Source organism: Amblyraja radiata, chromosome 19 (assembly GCF_010909765.2).
Source record: "Amblyraja radiata isolate CabotCenter1 chromosome 19, sAmbRad1.1.pri, whole genome shotgun sequence".
Lineage (NCBI taxonomy): Eukaryota > Metazoa > Chordata > Chondrichthyes > Rajiformes > Rajidae > Amblyraja > Amblyraja radiata.
The window spans coordinates 36,819,329-36,845,889 of NC_045974.1; the positions used below are offsets into that span (position 1 = coordinate 36,819,329).

A 26,561-nucleotide genomic window follows, 5' to 3' on the forward strand; every position below is an offset into this window, starting at 1 on the left:
TTCTCCTGACACCGGGGATGTAGCACCTGTTCCTATACCGTCTCTTGCGCATCCATCCCGAGAATCCAGTAATCCTCCCAGGTGAGGCAGAGATTCACGTGCACCTCCTGTAACCTCATCTATCCATTCAGTGCTCTCGATGTGGCCACCTTTACTTCGGAGAGACCAAGCAAAGTCTAGTCTAACATTTCACCAAATACTTGCGCTCAGGCCTGTTGGATCTCCTGGTTATTAACTATTTTAACTCCCATTCCCATTCTCATACTGACTTTCCTGTCCCCGGTCACCTCCATCGCCAGAGAGAGGCCACACACAAACTGTAGAACAACACCTCATGCTCTGCTTGGGTAGTTTTCAACCTAAAGCATGAATATTGAATTTTTCAGTTTTTGGTAACTTACCTACAAACACTGCCCACCGCCCCCGTCATCTCATTTTGCCCCGTCTGTTTCCTGTGCCCCATCTGTACTCACATTTCTTCCTTTTCCCTTTCCATTTCTTCTCCCCTTGTCTATTATGTCACAATTTTATCTTTTCATCTCTGGCCTTTCTCCAACCATCTGCCAATCGACACGCCCCCTTACATCAACCTTTCATGCCAGACTATGTTCCACCCCACCTCTTCCTGCTTTCACCTCCCCAGTACAATCAGTCTGAAAAAGAGTCCCGACCCAAAGCGTCACCAATCCATGTTCTCCAGAAGGTACACAAAAAAGTTGGAGAAACTCAGCGGGTGCAGCAGCATCGATGGAGCGAAGGAAATAGGCAACGTTTCCGGCCTAAACCCTTCTTCAGATTCCATGTTCTCTAGAGTTGCTTGCTGAGTTACACCTGTGCTTTGTGTCTGCCTCTGATCTCATTACTGATTGCTTTGTCTGTATCAGAGGAAATAAATTATGAAACAAAATAATAAGAGGTTCCAGTTAAATTGCCTCACAGTTGCATGTCCAATCCCATCCTACATATATTTCTACAGTACTTTACATTTTTTATTTCTTCTAGGTGATATTAGACAGTTGCCCAGTATAGAGCCTGGCAACATGTTTAAGGACATATACTTTAGTTTAAAGAACATTGGATGGGCCATTGACCTATCGATTAATCACCGTGCAGAGAGTCGACTGATAGTAGAAAATGCTGCCAGGTATATTTTATTTCTTATTCTCATGTATTATATCCACTTCCATTTGTTTAACTTAAGAAGTTTTATCTTAATTTTACATATATAAAAAATCATCAGATAATTTTCATTACTCTTTGATGGAGTTAGACAGGCTCACAAATAGTTAGATTTCATTTTACAAAAATGTATTTTTGCCACTTGCTGCAATAGATTTCCTTTTCTTTAGAAACATTTCTAATTTATTTGCTTTACTTTTGGTGCTGTATTGGCAGCTTCTTATCTAATATCTATTATCTAAATGGTGGCCGACTAGGAAAAGGGGAGATGCAGCGAGACCTGGGTGTCATGGTACACCAGTCTTTGAAAGTAGGCATGCAGGTGCAGCAGGCAGTTAAGAAAGCGAATGGTATGTTAGCTTTCATAGCACAAGGATTTGAGTATAGGAGCAGGGAGGTTCTACTGCAGTTGTACAGGGTCTTGGTGAGACCACACCTGGAGTATTGCGTACAGTTTTGGTCTCCAAATCTGAGGAAGGACATTATTGCCATAGAGGGAGTGCAGAGAAGGTTCACCAGACTGATTCCTGGGATGTCAGGACTGTCTTATGAAGAAAGACTGGATAGACTTGGTTTATACTCTAGAATTTAGGAGATTGAGAGGGGATCTTATAGAAACTTACAAAATTCTTAAGGGGTTGGACAGGCTAGATGCAGGAAGATTGCTCCCGATGTTGGGGAAGTCCAGGACAAGGGGTCACAGCTTAAGGATAAGGGGGAAATCCTTTAAAACCGAGATGAGAAGAACTTTTTTCACACAGAGAGTGGTGAATCTCTGGAACTCTCTGCCACAGAGGGTAGTCGAGGCCAGTTCATTGGTTATATTTAAGAGGGAGTTAGATGTGGCCCTTGTGGCTAAGGGGATCAGAGGGTATGGAGAGAAGGCAGGTACGGGATACTGAGTTGGATGATCAGCCATGATCATATTGAATGGCGGTGCAGGCTCGAAGGGCCGAATGGCCTACTCCTGCACCTAATTTCTATGTTTCTTTAGGTTTCTTTTGCATTGTTGGTCACTTTTTTAATAGCTGATTAGTGCAATATTTTTTGCAAAGAATTGAAAAGGATGAACTACTGGCCCATGTGCCAGCGATAATGAAACTAATGCAAGTACTTGTGTATTTCAAAATGAGGGTCCTGTTATCACACTGACAAGATATTCTTTAAGCAGCTTTCCTATGTGATTGCATCTGCCCTGTTTGCACAATGAATCGAGCAAGTCTGGGTGAAAAACTCATTTCAGTTGCTACTTTTGAATCATTAATTAAAGAGACGATGAAAAATCAATGGGGGTTGAGGATGTTGAGAGGAAGTTTGTTTTTGAAATAATGTGCAAAAGATTTGTCTTGATGTCTGAATTTTCTTGCAAAAACTGAAATCGTTATATCCTTATTTCTAGGATTGCTGAGATAGGACTTAAGTCAACTTATAAAATGTTGGAATATGATGCAGTGTTGCCTATATCGAGAGGGATAGGAATCTCAATCCCAGCATCTGATAAAAAATTCATTCTGGTTTTGCTCGATTCTGACCCCTCTGGTGAGCATGGGATTTGTTCATTTTCATTTATTATTTTCAGTTTATTCAGAAAATGAATATTTTATGTCAAATATTTGTTGATAATATTGAACTTGTAATGGCTTTGTCAGAACCTTGACGTTAGCTTCCGCTGGTGTATTGCTGTGAGAAATCGGCAGTTGTCCTAGAATTATATCTAGGCAGGATCGATTGATTCTATGTACCCTCGGTGCAATTATACCCTGCCACTAATTGTGGTTCATCCCTCCCCTCAAAAAAACTTAATTGCACATGCATAATTGTGCATGTAAATATATAGTTTTCACATCCACATTCAGAAACAAAAGTACAGGCAGATAAAAACTAAAACTAAACATATCAGACATGATAATAATACTGACTTAAGCTTCATGGCTCCTACAGAAGTATTAATAAAAATAACATCCAATAGTTTGGAAAGTCTGCTAGCCCAGCACCACCAAAGTCCCAAATGGATTAATGCAGTTGAATATTGTTTCCAAGTGGCTGGGTGATTACAACTGTGAAGGCAAGGCTCTCGACCCGAAATGTCGCCCATTCCTTCTCTCCACAGATACTGCCTGTCCCACTGAGTTACTCCAGCATTTTGCGTCTACGCTCTAAAACTTGAAATGTGTTTGGAATTAGGCATAATTGCACGTTCAAAGGCAGGCTTATGTTCAATAACGTAATGAGAAAAATGTAGGATGCCATTTAGCCGAATGAAAAGTATAGAAGCTTGCTTCTCTTAGAGCAGAAATAAATTGAAAATATACAACAATTTTTTTTTCAATGCATTATATCTGGATCTGGCTATGTTGTATTGGTGTGTGATAACAGTCTATTTCTTCTTTCTTTGGTAGTTATTCAAGAGTCTATCAATGTTTTGTTAGGAGGTGCCCCAGGACTTGAGAATCATGTGACATCGCAGTTCATTGCATTTAGACGGTAACTATATTTTTGGAAATTTTGGGAGTGAAATTCTTTAAGTTTTCCCTTAAAGATGCCACTACAAAAACAAAGAAAGGGATGTTAAAAAGTGAAATGGTGAAGACGTACCAAGTAGAACTAAATAGTATGTAGCCCAAAGTTTAAAGTTTTCTAGTCATACTGCCTAGAAACAGGCCTGTTGGCCCAACTTGTCCACGCCGACCAACATGCCTCATCTAGAGTAGTCCCACCTGCCTGCATTTGGCCCATATCCCTCTACACCTGTCCTGTCCATGTACCTGTCTAAATGTTTCTTAAATATTGTGATACTACTTGCCTCGACCACCTCCTCTGGCAGCTCGTTCCATACACCCACCATCCTTTGTGTAACAAAATTCTGTTGAGATATATCGTAAAGTATTTGATGAATAGAATCTTATTGGGGTAAGTGAAAAGAGGGGAAAAGAAGCACTTTTATTGTATATCTATTTAGAAGGAAGATTATTTATGAGAGCATTTTTAACAAAATAGCACATGCATTTCATGATTAATCTCTCTTTAAAAATCACTCTTTATGACTTCAGCATCAATTGTCTATCTTTTTTTAACCTGTATAATGTAATGAACGCGATACAATTTGCACTACTGTGTTGGTTTGGGAAATGGCGTGCCTGAGCATCTCTGATTTCATTGCATTCATGTGAAGTCATAGCAGCTGAGATGTGATATCTTCTGTATGTGTGTTATCACAGATCTAGTATGTACGTACGTTTAATATTTCCACACTTGGATGCACAAATGCTCATTTCAACTTTTGACTTTTTATATAGGAAAGATTGTGCATTAATTAATGAACTCTGCTGCAAGAAATATTCGGATCATCTTCCTCGGTAAGTGCTGTATAACAGTTTGATGTGATTTCTACTTTATTGTGCCTGAAGTGCTCAGCTTTTGCAGTCTGTATGGTTTGGGTGTTGTCTAAATTTCAGTGAATATTAAAATTACTGCATTTTGACAAGACACGAGTAACACACAATTGCCAAAAGCTATAACAAGAGCTATGAATGGCTTATGTTGTACTAGCAATTGCTGACATTGTTTGGTTGGATATATAGTAACAGCAGCAGCCCATCTATCTATACATAACTAAAGCTCTGATCTTGTTATCTTCCGGTTCGTGGTGATTATATTTGCGCAAAAATGGTACGCGATAGCGCTACGATTGTTAGCCAGCTTACTCACTGTTCTCCTGTGCTGCAATTGCACCAAGTTTCATTTCGATCGGTGGTCTAATGTAACAGTTAGTGAGGTTTAAAGAATCTTAAAAATCGCACGTGTGCAGATCGATCTCTTCTGCCATTCAGCGCCGCGTGGATTGTTTTTTCTCATGTCACTCCGCGGGACGGTCCGCCTCTGCCTGCGCCATCGTGTCTTTACTGGAGCTGAAGATGGCCGGCGGAGGTTTCCAACCAGACACGATTTTCGGAGGGACCGGAAAATGGCCCAGTCCAGCGCGGAGTCGGAGATGTCGCCAAATGGAAAGCAGAGACTCTGATCCCGGCGTAGGAGAACAACCATCGACCAGCGACTGCTGTGAGTTCCCATCGCACCGTCAACTCCAGCCCCTTCCCCTCTGGTTCCCCTCGCTGGCTCCTGCCCCCTCCCCCCCACCCCCGGCCTCCGACAACCTCCTCCTAAAGCCGTCTCCCTTCCCCGCTGCAAGACGCTCCCCCCCACCGGCCCCCGCCTGAAGCTGTCCCGTCCCCAGCTGCAGGATGCTCCCCACCGGTCCCCGCCTGAAGCCGGTTGGGAGCGGCAGCGGCAGGCCATGGCAACAATATGCAGCGGTAGGTCACGGTAGACCAAGGCAGCGATAGGCCATGGCAGCGCACCCCAACCCGGCCCCTGATAGGCCCCGTTTGAAGCCGTCCCCCTCCCCCGACTGCAGAACGCAACAAGAGACGCAGCAAGAAAGAATGGACTGAATAAATCTCATCTTTAACTTTTAAATTGTAATATTTTAAGAGTTATTCACATTTTAAGCTTTTATGATCCCTTTTCCACTTGCCGTGCCCATCAGCTGCACCTGCGCAGTGATACCTGCGTGTTCTGCGTCACGATGGGAACCCAATGGGCGGGAATGGCTGCGCCGGCAGAGAGCCGCTAAGAGTGGATGTGGGGGATTTGAGGGGGGATGGAGTGAGTGCTTAGGGGTTGGGGGGAAGGGAAAGAGGCGGAGTTGGGGGGGGGTGAGGGGAGGAGGGGGGGGATATGGGGATGTCACAACGGGAACCCGTCAGCCGCGCCTGCGCAGTTAGGGACTATGGGTGAGTGGTGAAATATTGCATTGGGGGATCGGATTGCGTTGGGGGAACGGGTGAGTGGTGGAATATTACGTTGGGGAATGGGTTGCGTTGAGGGACCAGGCCTCCCATGTGACTTTGACCCAATGGGCCGTACTTAGTCCAGTTCATCATTTAAACTAGCTCTTCTACTTATTGAGAGCATACAAACCTGGATACATCTTCGGAGCATAAGTAAACTACTCGACCAACTGAGCCTGCTCCTCAATAAATTATTGACTGATCTCACGATGAACTCCACTTTGTATTCCCATCTATCTGGCAAAATTTCCACCCCTTTAATTTTCAATAATTTGTCTTCCTTGCCTTAAAACTTTTCAAAGAATCTGCTTCTGCAGGAAGAGAGTGCCAGAGACTAAGAGAGAAATCAAATTCACCTTGTTATCTTTTAGGGGTTTCTTACTGGTTCTACATTCTGCAGCAAAAGTGATAGTTGTCGTGTATAAAACAAGCCCTTCAACCCACCTTGTCTAGGCTGACCATCATGCTTATCTATATTAATCCCACTTGTCTGCATTAATTTGAATTTCCTCTGTCTTGTTCATTCAAGTACCTGTCCAGGTGCAGCTCCTTTTCCCTGCAGTTCTTTCCTACGCATTTAATATTACTTGTCAACCAAGGTTCCTTAACCTTGTTAGCCTTGCCCTTTGTTCCAACAGGAAGATGACCTGAACTCTTAAAATTTTACTTTTAAAAGCCTCCTATGTTCTGAATGTCTCTTTACCTGCAAATGCCCTCTCCAAGACAATTATTATGAGTCCCAATTTGATGCCATCAAAATTAGCCTCTCCATATTTATGACTTTGACTTGAGGGCTGGTTCTATCTTTTTCCATCATCCTCTTGAAACTGGTAAAACCGTGGTAGAATTATAGAAGAAAGAACAAACACTCCCTTCACATCCACACTGTCAAGTCTCCTTGGGATCTTCTGTCTTTTAATCGTCCTATGTCTCTCTTTTAAACTTCACCAGACACAAGGCTAGTCTATCCAACCTTCCTCATAAGATAAAGTCCCATTCCAGGTGTTAGTCTAGCAAACGTCAGAAAATGCCGGAAACACCCAAGTTAAGTAGCATCTATGGAAGAAGAAGTAAAGATGACATTTCAGGTTCAATATCTTTCATTTAAGGCTCCCATGATCTGCAGTTTTTGTTTTTTTTCAATTAGTTGAGGCCAATTAACCTATAAACCTGCATGTCTGCAGGATGTGGTAGGAAGCTGGAGCACCTGGAGGCAGTTGGAAAGAGTAAGAGTGGCAGAACGTCTCTTGCAGGGATTTCCCAGCCGTACACCAGGGAATCTTTACCTCGTTAGTCTGACCTGGTGTAGGATCAGCATCCACATTCCTTTCACCAGACTGGAGATTAGGATATAAAATGTTATTTTTACATAAATGTTTTAATTGTAGTTTGCATTACAATTTTTTAATTGTAGTTAGTGTTTAAGATATCTATAAACTATTTTTAAGATGTCTATAAATGACGGAAATATTAAAACACCTTTAAAATAGAGTGCAGCTTTGACAGGAGACAAAATTCCCTACATTTGCCTTTTCTCATCAGGTGGCCAAGTGCATTGAAGGGGTGGAGGCTCCACGCTACATCGCCTTCAGGCACATTTGTTATTTGAGCATTTCTGCCAAAAGCAGAGGGCCAACTGAATTGATTATTTTGATGAGAAGTTCAGGCAGGCAAGGAGTGAGTCCAGCTGATCTTTAAATTAGTCTCTTTAAATTAGATTCTGGGATATTATAGACTTGTGAGCCTCATATCAGAGGTAGTGAGAGGAATATCACCTGAACATTTTAGAAGTGAGATAAATTTGTAGATCTCAGAATTTAATGCGACATTTGCTTAGTCTTTTAGGATTTAAGATGAAGTACAAAAAGAAGCAATCGGTAAATTATTAACTCTGCGCTTTTGTAAGTTTGTAAGGAATACCCAAGGAAACTCTTGCTGTATGCAGTTGTTGAATTATTTTCTGACTGTGCTGGAGGGGATGTCCTGTCAACATTATTAATAATACATTTTTAATTAGTGGTTCCTGAAATTTCCAAATGAGGGACACTGGAAATCGATTTCTTATTCACACAAGCATCCCATGCAAGGTTATGTGTATGACTAAAGGTGGCTAATGGTTAAAGAATTAACATAGAAATATAGAAAATAGGTGCAGGAGGAGACCATTCGGCCTTTTGAGCCAGCACCACCATTCATTATGATCATGGCTGATTGTCTCCTATCAATAACCCATGCCTGCCTTCCCCCCATATCCCTTGACTCCACTAGCCCCTAGAGTTCTATCTAACTATCTCTTAAATCCATCCAGTGACTTGGCCTCCACTGCCCTCTGTGGCAGGGAATTCCATAAATTCACAACACTCTGGGTGAAAAAATGTTTTCTCACCTCAGTCTTAAATGACCTCCCCTTTTAAGACTGTGGCCCCTGGCTCTGGACTCGCCCAACATTGGGAACATTTTTCCTGCATCTAGCTTGTCCAGTCCTTTTATAATTTTATATGTTTCTATAAGAATCCCCTTCATCCTTCTAAACTCCAGTGAATACAAGCCTAGTCTTTTCAATCTTTATTCATATGATAGTCCCACCATCCCAGGGATCAATCTCGTGAACCTACCTCAATCACAAAGATGTCCTTCCTCAAATTAGGAGACCAAAACTGTACACAATACTCCAGATGTGGTCTCACCAGAGCCCTATACAATTGCAGAAGAACCTCTTTACCCCTATACTGAAATCCTCTTGTTATGAAGGCCAACATTCCATTAGCTTTCTTCACTGCCTGCTGTACCTGTAAGCCAACTTTCAGTGACCGGTGTACAAGGACACCTAGGTCTCGCTGCACCTCCCCCTTACCTAACCTAACCCCATTGAGATAATAATCTGCATCCTTGTTTTTGCCGCCAAAGTGGATAACCTCACATTTATCTAATATACTGCATCTGCCACGCATTTGCCCACTCACTCAACCTGTCCAGGTCACCCTGCAACCTCCTAACATCCTCTTCACAGTTCACACTGCCACCCAGCTTTGTGTCATCCGCAAACTTGCTGGTGTTGCTCCTAATTCCCTCTTCCAAATCATTAATACATATGGTAAGCAGTTGCGGCCCCAACACCGAGCCTTGCAGCACTCCACTCGCCACTGCCTGCCATTCTGAAAAGGATCCGTTCACTCCTACTTTTTGCTTCCGGTCTGCCAACCAATTTTCTATCCATGTCAACACCCTACCCCCAATACCATGTGCTCTAATTTTAGTCACCCGTCTCCCGTGCGGGACCTTATCAAAGGCTTTCTGAAAGTCTAGATACACTACATCCACTGGCTCCCCTTCATCCATTTTACCTGTCACATCCTGAAAAAATTCCAGAAGATTAGTCAAGCATGATTTCCCTTTCATAAATCCATGTTGACTTGGACTAATCCTTTTACTGCTATCCAAATGCCTCATTATTACCTCTAATAATTGACTCCCGCATCTTTCCCACCACCGGTCAGGCCAACTGGTCTGTAATTCCCCGTGTTCTCTCGCTCCTTTCTTGAAAAGTGGGATAACATTAGCTATCCTCCAATCCACAGGAACTGATCCTGAATCTATTGAACATTGAATAATGATCACCAATGCGTCCACTATTTCTAGGTCCACCTCCCTGAGGACCCTGGGATGCAGACCATCAGGTCCAGGGGATTTATCATCCTTCAGTCCCATTAGCCTAACCAATACTATTTCTCACCTAATGAAAATTTCTTTCAGTTCCTCTACCCCCTTAGATCCTCTGTCCTCCAGTACATCTGGGAGATTGTTTGTGTCTTCCTTCGTGAAGACAGATCCGAAGTACCTATTCAACTCTTCTGCCATTTCCTTGTTGCCTATAATAATTTCACCCATGTCTGCCTTCAAGGGACACACATTTGACTTTGCTACTCTTTTTCGCTTAACATATCTAAAGATGCTTTTACTGTCCTTCTTTATATTCCTGGCCAGCTTCCCTTCGTACTTCATCTTTTCAGCCCGTATTGCCCGTTTTGTTTCCTTCTGTTGTCCTATGAAAGTTTCCCAATCCTCTGGCTTCCAGCTACTCTTTGCTGTGTTATACATCTTTTATTTTATCTTATCATATCTCTTATCATATCTGGTTCATTGGACAACACTAAATCCAGAATTGTCTTTTCTCTGGTCGTCTCCATTACAAGCTGCACTACGAATCCATCTCGGAGGCATTCTCCAAACTCTCTTTCTTGGGGTCCTGAACCAACCTGATTTTCCCAGTCTACCTGCATATTGAAATCCCCAGTGGCATTACCTTTGTTACATGCCAGTTTTAACTCCTGCTGCAACTTACACCCTACATCCGGGCTACTATTTGGAGGTCTGTAAATAACACCAATTAGTGTCTTCTTGCCTTTACAATTCCTCAACTCAATCCACAGTGACTCTACCTCGTCAGTTCCTATGTCTTCCCTCACAATGGACTGAATTCCATCCCTCACCAGCAGAGCTACCCTCCCTCCTCTGCCCACCTGCCTGTCCTTTCTATAGGATGTATAACCCTGAATATTAAGTTCCCAGGCCCGATCCTCCTGCAGCCACGTCTCAGTAATCCCCACAATGTTATATCTACCCACCTCTAACTGAGCTTCAAGCTCATCTACTTTACTTCTTATACTTCGTGCATTCATATACAATACTTTTAATTCCTTACGCATCTCACCTTTCACATCGATCCCTATTACACTTGGCCATGCTCTCCTATCCCTTTGTGAGCTTCCTTTCCCATTAGTTCTGGGGTCATTAACAATCCCTTTACTCTCTTTCCCTTTAACTCCGTCCTCAACTATCCCATTTGACACCCCACCCCCCTTATTCAGTTTAAAACCACCCGTGTAGCAGTGGCAAACCTGCCTGCCAGAATTAATGCATGAAAGATGTAAATTGTATATAAAAAAGTGCAGATCCACAGCAGGAAAAATGGCTCAATTATCAGATATGATAAGGTAAAAGTTGTATCAAAATAGATGTCCAGCTGAATGTTGTCATAAAGAGCAGTATGGCCAAAGATTGGGACATTTAAGAATTCTGTGGAAGACATTGCTATAGAAAGAGAAAGTGGTCCCCTTCCTGAAGGAAGGATATATTTGCAATGGAATAGTGGGGTGAAGGTTTGTAGCTGTAATACTTGTGAGGTGGGAATTATTATATGAGGAGGCATTGAGATGACTGAGGTAGGCCTGTACTGCATAGTTTAGAAGATTATGATGCATGGGCTCCACAGTGACAGAGGGTTGTGGAGGATAGGTGTTATTTTATTTTTGTTGTTGTTAAATTTTTAGCTATAGAAAAATAATAGAGGCAAGAAAAGAAGAAAAAAGAAGAGATTAAGAAAAGTAGTGATGTGTAGGCCCCAGAAGTTAACAATTAGTAGTTTGTGGATTGATGGAGAGAAAGAGCCCATAGAGATGTCGAAAAAAAAGAGACCAGAAAGGAAGAGCGAAAAAAAAAAAAAAAAATTAAAAAAAGGGGTAGAGAAGAAGAAAACAAACAAAAAAATAAAACAGAACAGAAAAGAAAAGAAATCCTTAGATGTTTAGCCACATTAGGGTGGCTATCACTAACTGCACTAACTATAGCTGTAGTTTTCTTCTTTCTTTACTCTTTTCACTTTACTAACATAACATTTTTTTTATTTTCTCTATCCTATATTATATTATAACTTTTATTTGGAATGGAATTATAGGTTTTATTTAAGGAGATATGTCCGGGAGGAAAACCGACGAGACCTAAAATTCATCTACCTGATGTTCGGGTGTAAGGTAGGGTTTAATGTGCTGAGCCATCTGCTCTATCATTGACCACCCTAATCATAAGATGCAAGACGTTAATATGAAAATTGGGGGTGAAGGAATTAAATTCTGTAGCTGGAATGTTAAGGGAATTAACGAACCAATCAAGAGAGGTAAAGTATTAGCTCATTTAAAATCACTTAAAGCAGATATAATATTCCTCCAGGAAACACATCTTAAAAAGGAAGCTCAACATAGACTGAAAGCAAAATGGATTGCTAAAGCGTATCACTCTTCATTCTCACAAATCTAGAGGGGTTGCAATATTAATCCGCAAAGGTATACCTTTTAAACATATATCAACTATAGAAGATATCAATGGCAGATATGTTGTATTAGTAGGGGAGTAATACTAAAAAAAAAGTGACTTCTTAATGTATATGGACCAAATTTTGATAGCCCCCTGTTTTTTAAGAGAATACTCAACATTATCCCGGAATGCACACAACATAACTTAATAATTGGTGGAGACTTAAATTGTACACTGGATGCTTATTTAGACAGATCATCAACTCGAAGAAAATTAAAATCTCAGTCAAGTGAATTTCTAAACTCATATATTAATACTACCAACATTAAGGATGTCTGGAGAATTGAAAACCCATCTGGTCGAGAATATTCATTTTACTCACCGGTGCATAAAACTTACTCAAGGATAGACTATTTCTTAGTAGACTCTAAACTTATCCCATTTACCTATAACTCGCAATATCATAATATCATAATCTTGGACCATGCTCCACTAACATTTATGATTAAACCGTTTAGTTTAATCATAAATGTTTAATGGCCGAGAAACAGTCACAATGGAGACTTAATCCCCAAATCTTAAAAGAAAAGGTATGTCATGAATACCGTGTAAAACAGATTAATATGTTCTATGAGGCTAATGATAGCCCTGGAACTTCTGCTTCCCTTCTTTGGGAAACATTCAAAGCATTTGTATGAGGAGCATTAATTTCTTCCCAAGCATTTCTTAATATAGAGAGTAGGGCCAAACAACAGACATTGGAAATGGAAATAAGGCAATTAGACATAGAAAATGCAGCAGTACCATCTATTGTAAAACACAATAAAATTGCAGTACTGAAATATAAGTTAAATAAGATATACTAAGACCAAGTTATAAAACTTTATCAACATACAAAACAATTAAATTTTGAATTTGGTGATAATCCACAAAAACTATTAGCACGTCAACTTCGTAAACTGGACGGGGAATAAACAATTTACAAAATTAGATCAGACAAGGGACACTGCCTAAAGATATCAATGACATATTTTTACGATACTATCAAAAACAGTACTCAACTAAAACGACAGAACAATCAGCAGGAATGGAAACATTTTTACAGAAATGTAATCTTACGGGTTTAGATCTGAAAGAGAGAGAACTACTTGGTGCTGAAATTACGGTAAAAGACATCGGAGAGTCAATTAGATCTTTAAAAAACAGAAAGGTCGCAGGTCTTGAGGCCAAGTTCAGAATTTTATAAACAAATCTATGATCTGATTTCTCCACGTTTACAGACACTGTACAAATATGCTTACACTCAACAGAAACTCCCAGAAACTTTAAATGAATCTACAATAACACTTATACCAAAAACTGATAAGGATCTTGAAGACCCAGGTTCATATAGAGCAATAGCTCTCTTAAATACTGATCAGAAAATATTAACCAAAATCTTATCTCATAGATTGAGTTTAGTGATTAACAAATTAATACACCCCGACCAAACAGGTTTTATTCCAAAACGTTACTCATTTTATAATCTGAGAAGACTATTCAATATTATATACTCAAATAGAATTCCTATTGCAGATCTAGCAATTATTTCATTAGATGCTGAAAAAGCATTTGACCAAGTAGAATGGTCATATTTATTCTCGGTGATGGAAAATTTTCAATTGGGAGAGAAGTACTGCACATAGGTTAAACTTTTATATTCTAACCCACCAGCTAGAATATTAACAAACCAAATGTTATCAACTAAATTTAATCTTTCTAGAAGTTGTAGACAAGGATGTCCACTATCCCCACTATTATTTGCTCTTGCAGAAAGCGTTAGAGCCCACCCAGAAATACACGGGTATAACACTAAAGACACAATGAATAAAATCTCTTTATATGCAGATGATGTATTAATATATATTACAAAGCCAGAAACTAGTATTCCAAACCTATTAAATCTAATAACTCAATTTGGTCAGTTTTCAGAATATAGAATTAATTGGAATAAAAGCGAAATCATGCCAATAACAAAACTCAATTTACATACATTACAACAATCCCCTTTTAAAATAGTTAAAGACAAACTTAAATATTTAGGAATTTATGTAACAAAGACATCTACTTCTTTATTTAAATTAAACTTCCCACCTTTACTAAATAAACTACATAAGAATAATCAGTATTGGAAAACACTTCCCATTTCAATGCTTCGTAGAATTAATGTTATAAAAATGATCTTTTTACCGCAACTACTGTACCTATTTCAATTAATTCCGATATATATCCCCCAAAATGTAGTTTTTAAAGTCGATTCCATTGTTACAAGCTTCATTTGGGATTATAAGAATCATAGAATAAGCAAAAAACATTTATGTAAATCAAAGATAAATGGAGGTTTAGCCTTGCCAATTTTTTTTGTTTTATTTTTGGGCAGTCCATATTAAAAACATGAATTTCTGGCTGGAAGAAATGGATCAGCAACAAGATTGGTTAAGGATAGAAAAGGAAGACTGTTTACCTTTTGAAATAGATTAGATTATGTTTGCTCCCACAAAATTGCACAAAATTGCACAAAAAAACCTATAGTGGAATACGAATTCGGAAACAAAAAAAAAAGCTTTAAAATTGGATAATATATCACTGTCTTCCCATTGTAAACAATCCTTTCTTCAAACCATCCATATTGGATAAAGGTTTCACACAATGGAAAAATTACGGAATTAAAAAGATTGGACATCTTTATAGGAAAGGCATTTTTCTTTCATTTCAAGAGACACAACAGATCCATGGACTACACTCAAATAATTTCTTCAGATATCTACAAATTAGAGATTATGTTAAATCTAATACACAAGATTATAGGACTAGGGAACCAGAAATTCTTGATGAATGTTTGAATAAGCATCCTAACACTGAAAAATTAATAACATATTTAAAACACCCTCTTACACAGCGAGGTACCATCGATGGAATTATATAGATACACATGGGAAAATGAATTAGGTCAACCTATAACGAAAGATATTTGGGACGAAAGTCTACAATATATACATCAATGCTCGTTAAATGCCAGACATGCTTTAATACAATTTAAAGTTTTACACAGATTACACTACTCCAAAATAAAACTAAATAGAATCTTCCCACATATCTCTCCTATCTGTGACAAATGTCTGCACTTAGAGGCCAACTTAACGCATACTTTTGCAAATTGTACAAAAATTAAAATATTTCTGGATTGATATTTTTGGAATAATTTCTGAAGTTGTTAATACTAAATTGGATCCAGACTCAAAAGTAATAATACTTGGAATATCAGAACAAAGTTTAACACTCACAACAAGCCAAAGAAACTTCATCGACTACAGTAAAATAACTGGGAAAAAATTAATATTAAAATTTTGGAAAGGTCCTATAACCCCCACAATTAAAATGTGGATCGTGGAAATGTCGGAGACCCTACATCTGGAAAGAATTAGACTTGTCTTAATGGACAAACAAGAACTTTTTGTTAAAATATGGTCTCCATTCATTAACTATTTGAAGGGATAGATTGGCCTGACACAAAAACCCAACTGAAGCTTGAACTCTGGATTAGATGAAAAGTTATACTTTATAATTTACGAACCTATCTCCAATGATGTATTATTAGTAATTCATTCCACTCTTTTTTCTTTTTTGACATTTGTAATTCTTTTTTTTCTCACTCTTTCTCTCTTATTTACTATCTATAAATATAAAAAAACTAGAAGCAGAATCAATCCACAATTGAAAATTTTAATAATGTATGATTGATATACATGGAAAGTTTTTACTATAATATGTAATTATATTTTACCATAATATGTTTGCTTCTAATAATATTAAAAACAAAAAGAAAAGTAAAGGAATATTCCTACTTCATAACTTTCCACACCCCTCACCCAGTTCTGAAACAGTTAAAGTTATGTTGCACCATATTATCCTTGTAATAAATCGATGAAAGGAGACCATATCTGTAAGAATTGTTCTGATTTTCCTGCTAGAACGGGATAGGTGTTATTCTGGCTGGAATAAATGACTTAAGCATATATGGGTTATAAGCAAACATTAAGTAGATGGGTTGGTTAGTACGCTTGCAAATGGTACTAAAATTGATGGTATTGCAAACTGTAGAGAAGGCTCTCACTATACAGCAGGATAGAGATCAGCAGAAATGGTGGATGCAGTTTAATCCAGCCGTGTGAGGCGTTGGTTTCAGGCGGTCGAATATAAGGGGAAAGTATGCCGTTAATGGCAAGACCCTTAACAACATTGAAGCACAGAAGGATCTTGGGATTCATGTCCATAGCTCCCTGAAAGTGGCACCACAAATAGAATGCATGATGAAGAAGATGTATAGTATGCTTTCCTTTATTGGTAAAGGGCATTGACTATCAGAGTCAGGAACTCGTGTTGCTGGTGTATAGTACTTTGGTTAGAATGCATTTGGAATACTGTGTGGAGTTCTAGTCACCCCAGGAATCAGGTAGAGGCGTTGTAGAGAAGAGCTTTACCAGGTAGAGGCTCGGGTAAAGAAGAGCTTTACCAGAATGCTCAAATCCTCCATCTATGCTGCATTTGGTCCCAAGATGAGGCTTTCCATTCTACGACATCCAAGATGTCCTCTTTCTGTAATTTTTTTTGCGTTTGATCCATCATGGCCTGTTGCTAACTATTTTAACTCATCTTCCCATTCCCATACTGACCTTTCTGTTCCAGGCCTCCTTCATTGCCAGTGTGAGGCCACACACAAACTGGAGGTACACTGATATGAACATTGACCTCCAATTTTAGGTGACCTCTAACAACCCACTCCCCTTTTTGCCCAACACCCCCCTCTCTCCTCCCCACCTGGACTTACACCTATTTCTGCCCTCCTCCCACCCCTCGCCTCCACCTGCATTCCTTCCTCTGACTTCACAATTCTCAACACTTAAATCATTTTGTCCAACCATGTGCCTATCAGAACCCTCCTTCACCTGTGCTCCGCTATTATCTGCCATGCTTTGGCCTGTCGCTTCTAGTTTTCTCCCCACCCCCCACCCCCCTCCCCACCCCACTATAATCAGTCTGAATGTTCCCGATCCCGAAACAGTGCCTATCCATGTTTTCCAGGGATGCTGCCTGACCTGCTGAATTATTCCTGCACTTTGTTTTTTTTTGTAAACCAGCATCTGCAGTTCCTTGTTTCTACATTATCAGAATGCTGCTTGGATTAAAGGGTTTTTGCTATGAGGAGAGGTTGGACAAACATCGAGTGTTTTCTCTGGAGTGTCAGAGGTTGACAGGAGCCCTGTCAGAAGCATATGAAATAATCCGGCATAGATAGGGTGGACAGTTGGAAGCTTTTTCCCCATGGTACCCTCTACTTTGAGGATATAGCTTTAAGGTGAGAGGGGCAAAGTTTAAAGCAGTGCAGATTAAGATTTTTTTATTCATACGTGCCTGGTGGGTGCCTGGAACTCGCTGCCATGGAGGATGATGGAGACAGATATGATAGAGCAAAGAGGCTTTTAGATAGGCACATGGATATTAATCACTGGAAGGACATGTATCACATGTAGAGGAGATTAGTATAACTTGATATCATGTTTTATATGACATTGTGGGTTTAAGGGCCTGTTCCTGTGCTGTACTATTTTTTTTTAAATATAGAAATAAGTACAATAATATGGTACCGTAGATACTTAGTATATATTGACATGTTACATTTCATGTACAGCTTCTTATTTTTATTTTTTTTATTTTAACAGTAAAAAGGAGTCAGAAAAAGAATAGAAAAGAAATAGAGAGGTGTGTGATCCCGGAACGTGAGAAAAAGGAAAGGAGAAAAGAAAGAAAATGGAGAGAAAAGAAGAATAGGTAGTAAGCAGAAGAATGAAGGCGAGATAGCTATTTATTATTCTTGACCACCATCCACCCAATCCTGAAACAGATCATTTCTACGTTTGTGTTGCACCATATGCTTGTAAGAAGTCGACAAATGGAGACCAAATCCTTAAGAATTGGTCTACTTTGTCTGTTAGGAGGAATCGCATTTCTTCAAGATGTAAGGTTTCAGACATGTTTGAAATCCACATTTTAAGAGTTGGTATCGATGTATTTTTCCAAAATATAAGTATAAGGTTTTTTGCCATTATTAAACCATAATTAAGGAAAGATTTTTGAAACATATTCAGTTCATTCTCGTCTTCCATTAATCCGAATGTTAGGATCAAGTTTTATCTTAAGTAATTTTGTGAAAATTTCAAAGATTTTACTCCAAAATTTATGTAGTTTTATACAAGAGACAAAAGAGTGTATTATAGTGGCATTTTGAGACAAACATTTGTCACAAATGGGGGAAGTATTTGGGTAGAATTTGTGCAGTCTAGTTTTCGAGTAATATAATCTGTGTAGAATTTTAAATTGGATTAAGTTATGTCTTGCGTTAATCGAACATTTATGTGATTATATCAGGTGTTTTTCCCAAGTTTCTTTCGGGATTTTTATCAGTAGTTCTCGTTCCCATTCTTCTCTAAGTGCCTCTGTGGATGGTAATTCTATATTTAAGATGCTATTATATAAATATGATATTAATTTCCTTGACTCAGCCTTATTGTTCATTGCTTCTTCCAATGAGTCTAGAGTTAAAGCTTGGTATCCTTGTATATATTTTTTTCAGGAAGTCACGGATCTGAGGGTATTTAAAATATTGGTTATTTTTCAGCTTGTAATTTAATTGTAATTGTTGAAATGATAGCAAGTTTCCCATTTCATACATATCGCCGATCCTTTTAATTCCCAATTTTTTCCAATGGCTATATGTTTTGTCAGTGAAAGATGGTTTAAATGCTGGATTATTAACTATTGGAGTTAAAAGTGATAGGTTTCTTAATTTTAAAGTTGATTTTATTTATTTCCAAATTCGTATTGTATTATGGATGATTGGGTTCTTCTTATATATTGTGTTGTTCAATTTTGTCGGGGAGAAGAGGATCGCTTCTATATTAAAAGGAGAACAGTCCTCTTTCTCCGTGCTGTACTATTCTAAGTGAGATATCCCTGGCATGTCCATATGTAATAGCATTAAAATAAGGAGTTGGCCTTCAACCAAGTTGTGAAGATTTATTTGGTATCGTAAACCTTTGGAATTTTATACCCAAGAATGCTGCGATTACTTAATTGCTGGATATATTCCAAAATTTGACAGAATTTTGGTATCAAGGAATATGGGATTAGTAACTGCCTTACGTTTTACATGTATAGAGTTTCTACCACCTCTTACCACTCACATGGTTCTATTCTGATTATGAGAATTTGGGTGTTCCTGCATTTTTTCAAGTTTGCACCAAATGTAAATCACATAGTACCTTGTCACCACCCTGTATATTATCATGACAGCATCTGTGTTGTGCTTAAAAACAAAAGTTCTCTGGTGTCGTACTTTATGCTGTTAAAGGTGATCCTGATGCAGCAATGATATCTTACTAAGGTATGTTGGCCACTATTGTTACATTATGCAGTTCAAAATGGGAAACACTATACTGATTAAAGTCGTACAAATTTAATTTGTTTTTCAGAGATCATAAAAAAATGTTTGATTTCCGGGTTGGTGACAAAGTGTGCTGCACTAGGAATGCTTATGTCGTGGATTTTACTAAAATCTCAAAAACAGAGTCTGAGACCGATTCGAAGGAGATGAAGGAAAATTGTCGCTTATGTAATGGAGAAATCTTTTTTATCACGGAGGTAAAACTTTGATCTTTTTGTAAAAATTAAACGGTATCTTAACATCAACATTCTTTATTGGAACAAATTCAAATGCCTAAAATGAGCTGGAATCAAGCATTCCCTTTGGTGTATAGACTTAACTACTTGAAATTGTACTTATAATTTGTCAGATCTGAATTATCAACATGTTCTAAATTAACAGTACTTTCTGCATATCCTCAGTTGCCCTTACTAGGCTATTCCCATAATTATATGAAATCTTGCAACAGTAATCTTCCAAAGGAGTGTTGGAAGCTCTAGGACTTAGTCAGTTTTTTCATATTTTTTAGTAAAAATATGGCATCTGCTCTCAATGTGGAGGATAGCCCAGGTGTCTCTTTTTCACAAACTGCAGAATAAATCCAATCTGACTCATTACAGCTTCATCAGTCAACTGTTTATCAGCAGTATTGACAGTACTATCGGGTCGCACTGCAGCAATGCACCTGATCACCAATGCACAGTTTAGGTTTTAGTGCTTATCATGTCCATGGTTCAAACCTGGACCAATGAATTGAATTCCAGAAGTGAGAGGGACTGCCCTTGATAGCAGCACTCTCACTCAACTTGCATTAAGTTGCACTCAAATTATTTAATTGAGTGCAGCATCAAGAAGACATATGGACATCAACAGAAAAGCACTCCGTTGTTGGAGTCGCATGTGGCACAAAGGAAGATGGTTGTGATTTTCGTAAACAATGCAAGTTTCTCAGTGCCCTGCACCAAGAATTGTGAACTATTTCATAAATTATCTTCTTTTCATCATAAAGCCAGATGTGGGGACATTCACATGACGTTCAATTACATTCTAAATTGATTAGAGGGTGAAACAGTGTACGCTGAGTTCAGCAAGATCTAAACAACATTCAGGCATGGTGTGATAAATGAGGAAAATAACATTCATGTCATGAGTGAGAAAGTTCAAAGATTTAAAAGTTACAAAATGGATTCAGCTGTAGAATTAGAAGCAATAAAGAAATGCCTTCACCTTTCTCCTATTACACTAGCAAGGCTAACAAAGATGTTTTTGCCATTCTTCCTAACACGAGCGAGATAACAGCACAACTTCATGGGTGTTTTCCTTTATTTATAAACATCAGAAGAATGTTCAGACAACGGTTCTTTCCCTCTGCTCTACTGATTACAATGTCCAAACAATCGATCAACAAGGTCAAAAAATCAAATGCTTGATCTGCAGAAAAATAGCTTCTGTAGCATAACCATATATGGGCTAACCTTTCCTCTCTCGGAAGAACCTGTCAATCTTAACAAGCAAGAGGCTGTACAATGCTCTGTAGATAAAGTATTGCTGAATCGCTGATTATTGGGTTATAAATATATCTGATTTAACATTACCCATTTGTGTGGGGATAGAGTGACTCTGTATAGTCAGTATCTACATACTGTCAGAGTGACAGACACACATGTCTGGCAAAATAAAGATTTTACTATCTAATTACTAATTTTATTGTGTTTTTGTTTGTTTGAAGTGAAACAAACTTTAACATGAGTAGCAGGCAATGATCACCTCCAACAAAACATTATCTAACCACTTATCCTAAAAATTCAATATCATTACCATCATTCAGTTCTCTACCACCGTACTCTAGGAGAGGGTCATGATTGATCAGAAACTCAACTGATGCAGCTAGTTATATGCAGTGACTATGAAAGCTTGTGGGAAACTTGGTTTCCTGCTGTGAATGGCTCATTTCTCAACACTTGGAAGCCTTGCAATGAACTACAAGCACATCTCTTGCCTGGATGAGTGCAGATCTATAATGATACAAGCAGGTATCGAGGATTTGGATCAATGATGAAGTAACATTTCAAGTGTACAAAGAAACTAAATTTATTAAAGTATAGTGAATTGAACTAAAAGAATTAGTAAAAGATTAAATAAGTCACATGCCTGCTGTCTGTGTGCTCCATGGGTCCTCGCCAATATGAGCGGCGTCTGGTAGCAACATGTCGTATGCCTTTCTTCTGTACGCTGGAGGCTTTTTAACAGCGGCCTGAAGAGGGTTCTAACCTGAAACGTCACCTATCTATGCCTTTCAGATTTCCTGCCTGACCTACTGAGTTACATCAGCACTTTGATTTGAAATTAAATGGTTCTTTGGATTTTGACAACATTGCCTTAGCAAATTGCCTTATAAAAAAACAAATTTCTTTTGTGAAGAAATAATTGACCAATGCTAGATTTACCATTCATTAATTTGAGTTCTGTCTCACAAAGAAACAGGCCCCTTTTCCCCAACTTGTCCACGCTGACCAAGATCTGTGCTAACCCCATTGCCTGTGTTTGCCCCAAATCCCTCTAAAGCTGTTCTATCCATTCCAAGAGGTTTTAAAAAATGCTGGTTTTGTATCAACCTCTATCCCTGCCTCTTCTTCTTCTTCTTCTTCTTTCGCGTGGACGTCGAGTTGATTGCATTAGTCGAAACAGGGCGGACCACGTGAAGGTTGCAATCTTCCACCCCACCTGCCTCTAACAGCTTGTTTCATTTACACACCACTCTCCATATAAAAACATGCCCCTCAATTTAGCCTTAAATCTTTTCCCTCTCACCTTAAAACTCTGCCCATCAGTTTTAGACTCCTGGGTGGACTGTGACTATTTACTCTATTGATGCCCCTCTAAATCTTATAATTATCTGTGAGGTCATCTCTCGGCATCCTTTTGCACTAGGAAACCAGTCCCAGCTATGCGGTGTTTCCATAAAACTCAAGCCCTCCAATCCAGGCAACATACCTGTGAATCTTTTCTGCACCCTCTATAGCTGTATCTTATTCTTTCTGTGGCGATCAAATGTGTACAATACTCCAAGTGTGGACTCACTAATGTTTCATACAATAGTAACATGACGTCCAGACTCCAATAGTCAATCCCATGCGGATGAAGACAAGCATACGGTACGCCACCTTCACCAAATATTTTTGTGCTTGTGTGGATAGAAGGTCTTGTAAAGCTTTTTTTGTTTGGCTTGCAGGATAAAATTATACAAACCAATACATCTACTACACGTTACTTGTTACTGGATGACAAGGAAAATAAGCAGATTTTGGTGAATTTTGAAGAATTAAAGAAGAAATGCAAGTTGGCACATGCATGGGCCAGAACAATACACACCTTTCAGGTATGAGACGTAGTACTGAATAACTTAATAAATGAAATTGAACATTGAACTGCACGTAGCCTCTGAAGAGTTGTATGGAACCGATTGACTATTGAAGGTGTAGCGGCACCAAACGTGGTCAGGAAAAGGCCAGACGTAAGGCAGGTTCAAACAGTAGTTTTATTCAGGTGTTACATGTTAGTTTGGTCCGCTAACATAATTCAATTTTGTCATTGCTGCTGTAGCTGAGCGAGGGGGTTCCCTCAAGCTCAGCTACCTGTTGACTGGGGTGATCTCAAGGTGAGATAAGATTATGTAGCAGGACACTACACCTAGCCCATGACGGCACATGCCAGCCTTTGTAGCTACTGACGAGGGTTCGACCATCAGTGGTCTGTGTATCAGCTGACGTCACAGGACCCCCACCCCCCGCCGGAACCGAAAGGAGGAATAGAATGGTCGAGGGCGGCTCCTGCATGTGGGTCGGGGACGCCCCGGGCGTGGGTCGGGACGGAGAGGCCCACGGGTTCAGTCGACGCTCCAGCTGTGGGCGATCCCGAGGTATGCCGAGGGGTGCGAGGAGACCGATGCAAAAGCAGCCGGACGGAAGAGACACAGTCGCTTCTCCTCGACCACCTAAGGGATCGTGTCCTGAGAAATACGGCCCCCAGCAACGGCTGGGAAACGTCGGCAACAATGAAGAAAAAACTAAATAAAATAAATAAACTGATTGCTAAACCCGGCGTGGTGATACAGTGTAAACAAAGTGAAAAGAAAGAACACAAACTACAGTGAGCAATCACGTGCAAAGTGGTAGGTAAGTTCAAATTGTCCAGTGTCCATGGTGCAGGATGGGAAGCTGTGCTGGAAAACCAAAGGTTGAAGTGACATCTTCCGACTTGAATGAGGCGCTGTTGCCGGTGGTCAGGCTGCAGGGACGGCATCCGGCCGGAAGGTGGCGCTGTGGACGGCGATCAGGGAAGGTCGAGCATCTCTTCCGGCCGGACGCGGCAGCCATTTTTGTAGTCGGTCAGCCGCTTGTTTCAGGAGGCCACGTCGGCCATTTTGCTGACCAGCTGAGGTGACCTTCAACAGCGATTCAATACCTGTTGCTGGGCCGGACAGGCAGCCAGTGCCCAGGGATCTCGGGTCCGCGCAGGTGAGGAGCAGAAGGGAGTCTTCGGCAGTCGCCCCAGGTAAGCCCGCCCTATTGGGTGGCTAGGCCCTGGACAGCAGCCGGCGGGGAAATGGGCGGGCCCACTCTCTCCCCGCTCCCGGGGCCGTCAGGCGTGCGTCAGAGATGCTGGGGGCAGGAGATTGCTACACTCGCAGCTCCTGGGGCAGCTGGTAGGGCAGCAGTGGCTGGTGGAAGAGCGACGGCTGGTGGGGAAGCGACGGAAGCCACGGCTTCTCACTCCGGTGAGCAGCAGCTGGTGGGGAAGTGGCGGCAGCCACAACCTCTCTGCTCCGATGGTCGGCTCCGGGCAGATCATGTGGGAGAGCTTGGCGGCCGTCACACAAGGACTGTCACTGGACCGCGCCCCTTGACCTAGGCGGCCTGCGGCATACCTTACTGTAGGGCCTGGTTGGCGGCAGCGTCGTTCTGCAGGGCTGGGCAGTCGGCTTCAGACATCAGGTCTCCCGAGGCTGCGTGCATCGGGAGAAATCCAAATTTCCAATTTGGATAGTCGAGGTCACCAATGTAGCGGCACCAAACGTGGTCAGGAAAAGGCCAGACGTCAGGCAGGTTCAAACAGTAGTTTTATTCAGGTGTTACATGTAGGTTTGGTCCACTAACTTAATTGTCATTGTTGCTGTAGCTGAGCGAGGTTGTTCTCTCGAGCTCAGCTACCTGTTGACTGTGGTGATCTCAAGGTGAGATAAGCTAATGTAGCAGGACACTCCCCCTAGCCCATGACGACATGTGCCAGCATTCATAGCTACTGACGGGGGTTCGACCATCAGTGGTCTGTGTATCAGTTGACGCCACAAAGGCTATGTTTTTGGAAACTACTGTTTGGTCTAATAATGCACCTCTAGAATACTGCCTCATGCTGTGAATTGTTGGAAGATTACGTGTCGCATTAATGGTGAGGTTATTACAAAATTTAGCCATTGGAAAATGATGCGATTTCTCTATGGAATATTGAGCAGAAAAAGCTAATGCAGTTCTAAGGATAATTTAACAATCAAACATAATTTTCATTGAGGGAATTAAAATATACAATGATAGGAATTTGAGATAAAGAACAATTGCATGAAGAATGAGAATTGCATTTGATTTGTTTCTTTTTCCCTCTTGTTTCACAGAGCTGGTAGCTCCCTCTATTCCTCAGTGATCATTCATACATTGAGTGTAGGTTATCAAAGCTGAAGTGAAATTTACAATTGTATTTAATGGAGAGCAATCAGGAATGGAAGATTACCAGGTTACTTTCCCAATTTTTGAGGGTTCACATTAGTTACAGCCCTAGACTGCTGCTTTGGCTGTGCTGCACTAACTAAGCATAACTTGGGACCTTAAAGTCTGCCGAATGGGTTTGAAACACTAATGGAAATACAATCCTTTTCTACTTTAGGGCTCTGAAGCCGACACGGTTGTGTATGTTGTGGGATCGGCTGGAAGACAGAACTGGCAGCACATCTATACCGCAGTCACACGAGGGCGCAAACGTGTGTATGTTGTTACATCCGAGGCTCATTTTATTAAAGCAATGACAGCCAGAGTCCACCAGAGAAACACACGCCTGCGTGAATGGCTGCAGGAGAAACTAGCAAAACCAGGAGCTGCATCATGCTCTGAAGGATCACAGTTCCAGCAACAGGCAAGTTGCATGCTCTCTGCAGTGGCAGCACCCAGCTCAACCCTGTTTGATTCATCTGCTTCTTCGACCCAGGTATTACCAAACTTGTCATCCTGTACAGCAGGAGAAGTAAATGAGAGCACGAACACACAATCTCAGAAAGAAGGCTCCTATTCTGAAGATTTGCAATTTGCGCAGAGTTATTGCTGGTCTTCTAGTGTGGAGCTGGACAACAGAGAATGCAATGGAGCCTGCGAAAGGCCAGATGAAGCAGTCAACTCCTTGCCTCATATTGATGATACATCAACAAGAGAGAGTTTGGTGATGACTACTGAGGAAACTGACTCTAAAACAATTGAAGCAAACTGGTCTCCTGGCTGTAAGAGAAGTGATAATACTTCAGCTGGTGAGGGATCGACTGCAAAGTATTCAAAGGTAAATTAAATTAGCTGTTGGGTGGTCTAAATTACTGAAGTATTAACACCAGATCATGTTGTCATTTAGTAAGAAACAGCAGTTTGTTGTTCATCCATCACAACAGCACTGCTGATTGCAGCTTTTGGAGAACACAAGTTCATAGGAGTGTGGGTTCTGAGCTTATAACATCCCTGCTTTATAATCCAACTTCTGAATAGCTGTCATTTATGTTGGTTAGTCCTTCAGAAACAATGAGAATGATTTTTTTATCCTATTTAAAAACATCTATTTTTTGTGCCAATCGTGCCACGGGTTATTATTTTAAGGTCGTTGCTGACCATAAC

At 40.2% G+C, this 26,561-nt stretch overlaps 2 protein-coding genes across 3 annotated transcripts in view; one reads left to right on the forward strand and one right to left on the reverse strand.

Annotated features, from left to right (window-relative positions):
• The window catches only part of grip1 (glutamate receptor interacting protein 1), a 596,334-nt gene that overhangs the window by 118,563 nt on the left and 451,210 nt on the right, over positions 1 to 26,561 (reverse strand). The window lies entirely within an intron of this gene.
• Positions 1 to 26,561, forward strand: part of LOC116984141 (DNA helicase B-like) — a 73,239-nt gene that overhangs the window by 45,414 nt on the left and 1,264 nt on the right. Inside the window, exons 6-13 of the mRNA XM_033038262.1 lie at positions 1,003 to 1,144; positions 2,579 to 2,718; positions 3,579 to 3,663; positions 4,476 to 4,535; positions 19,688 to 19,856; positions 22,871 to 23,017; positions 25,576 to 25,826; positions 26,001 to 26,235. Of these exons, the coding sequence (XP_032894153.1) occupies positions 1,003 to 1,144; positions 2,579 to 2,718; positions 3,579 to 3,663; positions 4,476 to 4,535; positions 19,688 to 19,856; positions 22,871 to 23,017; positions 25,576 to 25,826; positions 26,001 to 26,235 (1,229 nt within the window). The remainder of the gene's footprint in view (positions 1 to 1,002; positions 1,145 to 2,578; positions 2,719 to 3,578; positions 3,664 to 4,475; positions 4,536 to 19,687; positions 19,857 to 22,870; positions 23,018 to 25,575; positions 25,827 to 26,000; positions 26,236 to 26,561) is intronic.